The sequence below is a fragment of the Meleagris gallopavo genome, chromosome 16, assembly GCF_000146605.3.
Source record: "Meleagris gallopavo isolate NT-WF06-2002-E0010 breed Aviagen turkey brand Nicholas breeding stock chromosome 16, Turkey_5.1, whole genome shotgun sequence".
In the NCBI taxonomy this organism is placed as follows: domain Eukaryota; kingdom Metazoa; phylum Chordata; class Aves; order Galliformes; family Phasianidae; genus Meleagris; species Meleagris gallopavo.
The window spans coordinates 6,141,429-6,150,631 of record NC_015026.2 but is presented as its reverse complement, the minus strand read 5'-3'; the positions used below and the strand labels follow the sequence as shown (position 1 = coordinate 6,150,631).

The 9,203-nt window shown below is 39.8% G+C and overlaps 1 protein-coding gene across 1 annotated transcript; it reads right to left on the bottom strand.

The window, feature by feature from the left end:
• Nucleotides 1-208: 208 nt before the first annotated feature.
• Nucleotides 209-9,197, bottom strand: GNPTG (N-acetylglucosamine-1-phosphate transferase subunit gamma). The gene is made up of 11 exons (XM_010719485.3): nucleotides 9,173-9,197; nucleotides 9,046-9,100; nucleotides 8,076-8,143; nucleotides 5,934-5,988; nucleotides 5,747-5,830; nucleotides 4,800-4,893; nucleotides 3,054-3,168; nucleotides 2,500-2,582; nucleotides 2,098-2,226; nucleotides 1,887-1,968; nucleotides 209-930 (listed from the first exon to the last, which is right to left on the bottom strand). The coding sequence occupies exons 2-11, from the start codon at nucleotides 9,075-9,077 to the stop codon at nucleotides 821-823; spliced, it is 852 nt and encodes a 283-aa protein (XP_010717787.1). The 5' UTR covers nucleotides 9,078-9,100; nucleotides 9,173-9,197; the 3' UTR covers nucleotides 209-820.
• Between the last annotated feature and the right edge of the window lie 6 nt (nucleotides 9,198-9,203).

Sequence of the window (9,203 nt, the reverse complement as noted above, 5' to 3'; positions counted from 1 at the left end):
GCTCTCCTCCCCACGCCGCCCGGAAGCGGAAGTGCGACCTCAGCGCTGCACGCGGTGAGCATGCTCGTGCCGGCCGCAGGGGGACGCTCGAGCGCTGCTGGGATGCAGCGACCGGAAGCGGGGGGCGGCGCGAGGGGCGGGCAGAGCGGGAAGGTGCAGTGGTGGGGGGGCGCGCTGGGTGCAGCCGGCTTTCACAAGTTTCCACAGGTTGTGGGAGAACAATCCGTTTTATTCCGTGACAGAGAACTGCAGCGTATTCACACAACTACTCTTCTGTAACAATCGAGTGTTTTCAGCGCAGCTCTCCAGCTCCTAAGCAGCAGTCACCTTATCCACAGATCACACCAGCCTCTGAGCGGAGCTGGATGCATTCTGTGCATTATTTATTCATGACTTTCCCTAAAGTCTGATAAGAAAACCTTTGGTTTAGCATACAGATGAAATAGCACGTTCTGAATACTGCCCAATACCTTTTGTACAACACCTCAGAGCAGTGCTCTGGGGCTGTTCTGTATTTACGCTGCCTCTTAGCACGCTGTATTAAAGAAAATAATGAAGCTGAGAACGGAGATACAATCTGTAAACCTTGGCTCCACAGCAGCCTCAAATTACTCTCATCAGTGTTTTCTGAAACTCGTCGGCTGGTGTCAGTAGATGGCACTGACATTCCACTGTTGCCTCTGCTTTAGGACAGAAATTGAGGAAGTAAAGAATATCCACAAGAGTTAAATCATCATAGTGTCGTGATACACATTCGACTTGCTTGACATTCCGTATCAAATTGCTGTTTACCACGCAAGTTCTTTCACACAGCATCACTCTAAATTCCTGCACCACCATGCAGATGTTCAGCATTCGTTGACCCGTTAAGCACAGTTGTCTCTGCAGTCGTCCATTTGTGATTTACATGTTCAACACTGGTGTTTTCAGCTGTGACATTCAGTTAAAGACAGAAGTTATTACCACATTTAAACAAATATTCTTGTGACAGAACACACTGAATAGTTTTGAAATAAGTCAGCTTGAGTAAGCCACGAGTTCTTTTGATTAGAGTTCTAATTTGCAATAATTAAATAAGCTACCACACAGGCTGACAGAAATACTGCACGAGTTAAGCAGCTAAAACATGTGAATAACACATTTTGCAAAGATTTTCCTAGAAGAAGTCATCTACAAGTTAAAAGAAACTTCCTCAAAACAGGAAGAAGTTAGCTATGTCACCCAAAAGCTTGTCGGTTTCTTGAGGTGTCAATTCTGAGCACGCAAGCTATACATCTAATTCAGGGAAATTAATTACTCCTCAAACAAACAGGTCGTGTAATAATGAGCATGATGGATTAGAAGGAATGGAGGAAAAAAAAAGTCTGAAATTAATCCAGATAAACTTTGCTACTTCATAGCCAGCATCCAACAGTCATTCTTTCTCAGAACTGTATGAGACACTTATCTAACAGAAATCAAACAGAGGAAAAGAGGTGACTAAGGAAGAATGAAAGCAATTCAGATACAGAAAGCATTTCAAGTGCTCCTGGAGAAGCCCTTGTGGCTGACTATTCATAAAGCAAGGTTATATAAAACATGCTTATGAACTATGGGTGCTTTAACGCACATTTTCTTTGGCATATGAAGTATTGGAGACAAACTTTAATTATGATAACAGCAGTATTTTGTCAATGTCAAGTAATCAAGAGACTTCCTGGGAGCAAAAGAAGTCTCCTATGTGCAGGAATCAAGACCTAGACATGCTTTAAAATCTCTGTTGACAGAGACCTGCATGTATGATTACTTAATCCATATAGCCAAAAACAATATGTATAATGTATATATATCTAATAATATACTCATTCTGAATAGAAAATAGTGCGAAAAAATGACAAAAAACTCACCAGAACTTCCTTTGTATGCAATATTGTGCTGACTTAATAAATCTTTAAGGATTTTTATTTCTTCAGAAAGTTTCTTGTATTCCTAAGAAAGGAAAATACAGAAAGGTGCTCTGGCTCTCCGAAGATATATAATAACATGGAGGTTATGTTATGAATCATACAGTAAAAAGGTGGAAAATTAATTTCACATTGTAAATATTATACTCTGTACCTTATTGCACATATCCACTGTTTCAAACTGCAGACTTGTTTTCGTATTCTGTTTCTCAGCTTCCTTTTCTTCTGTTGCTTTCAGAAGTCCTGCTTCCTCAAAAATCTCTTTCAGTATTTTTTTGTATCCCTACAAAAGAAAGATTCTAAGGTTATCGTACATAAATCTACCTAATACTCATCTCCCTGTACCTTCCCTAGTTCCTCAAGCTTCACTGTAAAAATAAAATAAGATAAAATAAAAAATTACAATTATCAATTGATTCATAAACAATCACAGAGCATAAGTAGTGCTATCTGCCAATGGCAAAATAAATGCATCTGTTCCAAGAGAAGAAACTACAGAACGCAATCAGACAATAATTGTTCTTTAACAAATAGAGTTCAAAAAAAATTAACAAACCTGCTCAGTTATTAGTTGATCATACAGAGACTGCTCTGCTTCATCCCATTTCCTTTGTAGTGCTTCAGTCAGGGTTGGATAAACTGAAAAATGAAAGGCAAACTGTGTCTTCTATTAGTTAAGGGCTTTTCTGGTAGCACACATGCAACTTTCAAGAGTTGGCTTTAAATTTCAAACTTTTAAACTTCCAATTCACTGACTTAATGTTTTTGGAGAATGTCACCAAGTTTATCTCATTTCCAACTAGAAGGTCCCATATTTCTTTGTCAAAAGTATATATTTTTTTAATGTATATAAATGAGCAGATATTGTAGGGCTGATTCCTATGGCTAGTCCAAGAAAACAGCAAGTATCAGTCAATGGTTCTCTATTAGCAATGACTATTTAATTGAGAAAGATGTATCTGCTATAATGACTGGTATTTAAATACACTTAGCATTATGTTACATGTAATTCTCTTTGAAATCAACTTACAAACTTTAAAAGACCTAAAAACACACACACTGAAATTGGTGTAATAAGCCTTCATGCAAAAATGACTTCCTAAATCTTACCCAAAAGAGAGTGGGGATGGCACACAAGAGGAGTCTCGAATGTGAGGGAGTAGACACAAGTACTTGGCTCAGATACATAAGCCAATTTATTGCTCTTTCCACAAACAAGATGAACCTAAACATCAGTAAAAACAAAGGTGAATGAAACACCTCCACATTAAGCAGGTGACAATCAATTTCCTGTCTTCTAAGGCTAACAGAGGAACTTCTATGTAGACTCTTGTCTCAAAGCTTCCATTGCCTTCACCAATTGAAAGGAAATCATAGCTAATACATCTTAGAAATTGAGTTACTTTCTCAAACACATGAAGATGCCTTCCTGTAATGGGAAATGATCCCCATCTACCATTTTCCTCTGGTCTCCCAAGAAGTACAGATCTGGAAAGAATGAGAGTAAAAAGGAGGGTGAATAGGACACCCCATAGAACCTCCTCCAACATAAGCAGAATTCATTTAAAAAAAATCTTAGTTCTGGCTATGGTACTAGACGTCAGGCTCCTCTTTTTACTGTTACAGAGAACAAAAGCCATCCGGTCACTATAAAAGTGTTCTAATCTTTAGACATTTGGCACCAGTCTGTTCAAAATGCCAGTGGAAGATCTGAATAACAATATCTAAAGTCACACAAGAACAGTAACTCCTTCTGTAGTCCTAATGGGAAATAAACATGTTTACAAGGCACCTCAATCACAGCAAAGAACATTTTAACCTTGGCTAAGATATTTTGCCCCTTATCTCTACCCACTCTCTCCAATCACAGATACCTCTCTCAAGTATTATGTTGTCAATCATCACTGTAATATCTAAGCACCTTCCACAAGAAAACGAGCCCGTTTCAAACTTTGTAGTATCTTTAGATCTCCTTCATGACACCTATGACCTGGTGATGTCCTGGTGACATCTATGTCACCAGGAAATATGAGGTTTAAATGAAAAGTGAGGATTAATTAACTGTATCCTTAAAACTGTACAACACACTGAAATGGAAAGTGGAAAAGAAAAACCTCAATGAATAAAATGACCAAGGACTTGCACAAATCATGTGCTACACATTGAACAAGTCTCAAACATTCTTCTAGCTGAACAGGTTTTTGGCACAAAGTCTGTTTGAAAGTGAAAAGGAACATTTTAAATACTTGACAAAACAGGAATTTTTACTTTTTCCTTCAAATTGTACTCAGACCACAATCTGTTGCTAGTTAGTTGGTTTCTCTGGCAGAAGCCACTCTATTTCCATTTGTTTTATTCCTTCCTTAATTCTTTCTGCATGCTTTCTGAACTTGGCTTGCTTAGCTTCTTGGCATACTGTTGTTAACTGCCTAATTCTGTTCCTTCCTTTTTGCTGGTTGTTCTTACGCACAACAGACTAGCAGTTTGAATCAAAGAAATTTTTTAATTTATTTTTCCTGACACAAACTATAAAGCACTGTATGTCTCTAGCAGTGGTGATGATACCAGAGTTTTACACTCAATCATGGGGGGAAAAAAAAAAAGAAAAAAAAAAAAAGAGTTAAAAGTCACCAACAAGAGTACCTAAGTAAACTTAGTATCTAACATCAGGGTAAAATTCTGACTACTTCCATCCACTCACCTACCTGCTACAGAAATCCATCTTTGTTTTATATTATATCTTAAACTATGAACTCTTCTCTTCAAGGTTGGAATATTTCAGTTTGTAGAGTGACAAAATTGTCTGCAGAGTCAACATGTCTAGATCAGCATAATGTAGGTATTTTGTTGTTATACCTTCGTCTGTCTGCTCTTGGTTTCACATGAGTCTCCTTCCCTCATCCACATTCCAACAAATGTGTTGTTGTCAATTTCCCATTCGTGCCAGATTCTAGAAAAACAAAACCTCTCTTTATGTTTCTGATAAGGAAAACATGGAATTCAGGAAGAAATATAGGAATAGCCTTACATTGTGTTCAAATTAATTGTATATGCCTCATTTTCCTTGCTTCATTATTATTTCCGTTCCTTATAGCCAAGACCTTACAAACCCTGAAATTTGTTATCCAAGCTGCTCCGCAGGCCAGACCAACATTACTTTGAGAGCAGTTTTGAATCAACTTTTGGTTTGCCAAGTATTGTGCTTACAAACCTTTGTTTAAGGTCAACAGAATAGTTTACAGATCAATCCTGCAACAAACACATCATGCTGTCTTAGTACTGAGTGCAACTCCATTTGCCTATAGGACTTTTAGTGCTGGTGAAACAGCTACAATTGGTCTCTACACCTGCTAGTCATAAGCTCACTGATTTGATGTACCCTTTTCATCTCATACTGGTTTACTGACTGCTGTGCACAGAGGTGCATTTTGGCACTCAGAGAAGTTATTGATGCCCCATCTGAGGAACTGACACAACAAAGAGAAAACTGTTAAAAGACATGAAACTTCTGTTAATATAAGCATTAATTACACATTGCATTGATTTCTCACACGAACATATCAGCCTTTCAACTCAGCATAGGTTATTAATAAACCTCCAGCTAAAACAGGACATTGCTTTTTATCTAAAAAATATAAAAATACATATCTAAGCATTTCAAGATGATTTACTTCTATGCATAACACCTGGAGTCCTACAGTGTTCTAATAGAAGAAACAATTTTAAAACTGCCTTCTTTTTGAAAATCTATAAAACAGTCTATTATCAACATAGATAAAACATAAGAGGTCTAAAAGCCTCACCCTAAAATCCCACTGTAGGCATTCCATCGAAAAGTCTGCTCATGCTGAGTGACATTATGGAAAGGACAAAACTCGTACTTATATCTTTGGGAGAAAAAGGAAAAAGAATAAATATTTCAGATGGGAATTAAGAACTGGTTCGTTTCGAATAGAAATGTATGATCAAATATCCAAATTTGTTACTCACGTGGATTCCACAAAACTGAAACACTTGCCAGCAAGCCTAAAGAGATGCACAGGGCCTAAAAACACCACAAAATACCATCAAGGAAGAATAATGCTTTGGGTTAAATTCCAGCAAGTTATTGTGGTGACAAAACTGTACAGAATAGAACAAAATCTTATGCTGTGCATAAAGAAATTTGTGTTTTCCATCATTACCTTAAGTACCCTCTACTGCTATATTGGTTTACTTTATAAGGTTTAACATATTTTACCTTCAACACTGAGTGAAAGATTCTAGCCTCTCTCTACAGAAGAAACAAGAAACCTGTATACAAACAAATATCTGGAAAGCAGATCCATGAAAGGAATCATCAGTGCAGACATTACCAGAATTGAAAAACTGAAGTCAATACAACTATTGACAGCTGTCTCCATTCTCAGTCAGCTGAACTGCTCAGACACACACCCACAGAGCCCTTTTGCTCAGAACAGTGACTGTCACATATTGGGGTTCCACTGAGATTCTCAAACTGGCCATTCCTTACCACGGTTGGCTTTCACAATCTGATCTGAGCAGTATTCAACAGCATAAACCTGTCAAACAGGTCAGCAGTAACAACGCTCCTGTAGAACTGCTACCAAAGTAATTCAATGCAGGTAACTTGTCATTCAAAAAAAAGGCCAAAAGTTCTGAAATATGTGTTTACAGGAGTTATTTCAAAGTCACTTGTTTAAGCTAATTTTGCAAGGAACAATAAAATATTTCTGTGGGAAGCACAAGAAAATAGACTACAAAAGCAGATAATGTAAAAGCATCTTGGATTCCAACCCTACAACTACCAGGACAGGACAGTCTAATTCTTACCAAGGATCTACAAAAGTGTTCCTAGAAGCGAAGATCAGAACACCAGAATCTTGTCACCAAAATGCCCTAACCACTGGGATGTAGGCAGGTTCTTCTTCCCATTTTCATTTTCATTACCTTATGATCTTGCATCTGTTCTGCAGTCAAAACTACTATCATAGTCTTGGCCAGAAGGTTTGCATCTCTACAAAATGCAATCTGTATCTCAACAAGCAGGATCCTCTCCCTACATAACAACAAAATTGGATTTTCATGTGTCTGAGGAATGCATTATACTCATGTGTCTGTTTCCTGAATGCATGTTCTAGAAGTGTAATTACAGTTACTATTACACTGACTGTCTCGTGAAATAAAAAGTGCCAGTTTTCCATGCCAATGAAATAACTGTGCAAGGGAAGGTTCCTCACCACAGATTACAGTTTCCAAAATTACTCCCAATTTTAGACTACATTTAAGTTCCCACATCCAGAAAAAGCATATTTTATTGCATTGCTAACTTTCTTCCTGATCTTTTTGGCATCTTTCAGTTCAGCATTCTCCCTATTATTAATTCCATTTCTAATTCCTTCCTCTTTCACATGCTGCATATACAGAATTTATGCATTTGATTTGGTTTGATAGAACATCCCACAAGAAAGTAAGCATAACCCCATTTGGTGTCACCATACCAAAATCCCTTTGGTGAACTTGAACTTGTAAGGAGGTTTAGGTTTGTGCTTATGGTTAAAGTTAAAAACATAATCAATTTCCTGTTATTTCCTACTACTCAGTCTTTGTACTCAGTGTATGTTGACTCACTTTCTCCCACAGAATCTAGAAAATACTAAATTCCTGTTTGTTTTGCTATAATGTTGGATTTATACTGCAGCTTTGAGCCTCTGTGACTTGTTCCAAGACTTGCCTTAGAATTTCTTTAAACCAACAAGTATTAAAAACTCAAATCAGATGCCAGGATGGCTTTTATGTGACAATCTCAAGGATACTGAGCAATTGTTTCAAGAAAAAAAAAGATCTTTAATAAAGATCAGAAGTTCTGTGACTGGCTCAAACAATACAGAATAAAATATAAGGAGAGCACCATGACTAAAGCAGTCCAAACAACAGCGGGTCCTGGAACACCCAGAACTTAAGCTATTCTTCAGAATTTATAAAAAATATTTGGCCTTGTCTATTTTCCATGATGGCCACAAAATGACAAATAAAATTAGTATTTGCCTGCACGCATCTGAAGTAGATTGTTCTACAAATAATTGTCAGAAAATGATGAAAGCTGTACAAAAAGGTAATGCTTACACATACCTGATATTGCTGAAGGGGGCATCTTTGGCTGCAGTCGATTAGTTTGAGGCAAGAAGGGGTTATTCAACCTTTAGAAAGAACAAAAGTTAAAGACTAAGTTATGCTTCTAGTTATTACCACACCCTCCACCATCAGAGAATAGCTTAAGTTGGAGAAGAACTTAAAGATCATCTGGTTCCAACCCCCCGCCACGGGCTGGCTGCTCCACACCAGATCAGGCTGCCCACGATCCCATCCAGCCTGGCCTTGAGCATTGCCAGGGATGGGGATCTACAGTTTTCTGGGCAACCTGTGCCAGGGCCTCACCACTCTCTGAATAAGAATTTGTTCCTTACATCTAACCTAAATCTCTCCTCTTTTGGTTTAAAGCCATTCCCCCTTGTCCTATCACAATCAGATCATGTAAAAAGCTGGTCCCCCTGCCCCCCTCCTGCCTGTAAGCTCCGTTCAAGTACTGGAAGGCCCCAGTGAGGTCTCCCCACAGCCTTTTCTTCTCCAAGTTAAACAAGTCCAACTCTTTCGCCCTGTCATCAGAGGTGCTCCAGCCCACTGATCACCTTAGCAGCCCTTCTCTGGACCCACTCCAAAACTCCACATCTTTCCTGTGCTGGAGGCCCCGGGTCTGGACGTGCTACTGCAGGTGGGGCCTCACGAAGGCAGAGCAGAGGAGGAGAAGCCCACTCCTCTGCCTGTTGCCACTCCTCTGTTGATGCAGCCCTGGGAACTGCCGGCCTTCTGGCCTGCAATCACACACTGCTGGCTCAAGCCCTGCTTTCCTTCCATCAGAATCCTTAATTCCTTCCTCGCAGGCTTGCCTGAGCATCCCCAGATTTACAGCCACGGGCAGCGGGCCCACAGCAGCACCCCCACACCTCGGTCAGTCTCGCCCCGCTCCAGAGGAACGGCCGGGCACAACTCGAGGCCGCCCGGTGCGGACGGGCCGCGGACGCGACGAGCACCAGCCACCTACCCGAACGTGTTCGGTTCCTCCACGATCTTCATCTTGCCCGCCGATGCGAGGAGACCTGCCAGGCAGAGAACAATTAGCGGACGGGCGGAGGAGCGGAGGGACAAACCAGCAGCGCTCACACGCTCACCCAACGCAGCGCCCGCAGACACCGCCAGCAG

Bases quoted from the DNA above. Each gene is read 5' to 3' on its own strand.
- GNPTG (XM_010719485.3), bottom strand. From the start codon at position 9,077: ATGAAGATCGTGGAGGAACCGAACACGTTCGG. The intron at 2,227-2,499 runs GTTTGTTAATTT...TTTCTTTTGTAG, and splicing joins ATCAACTAATAACTGAGCAG to GGATACAAAAAAATACTGAA. The intron at 931-1,886 runs GTGAGTTTTTTG...TGAATGTCACAG, and splicing joins TGCATACAAAGGAAGTTCTG to CTGAAAACACCAGTGTTGAA.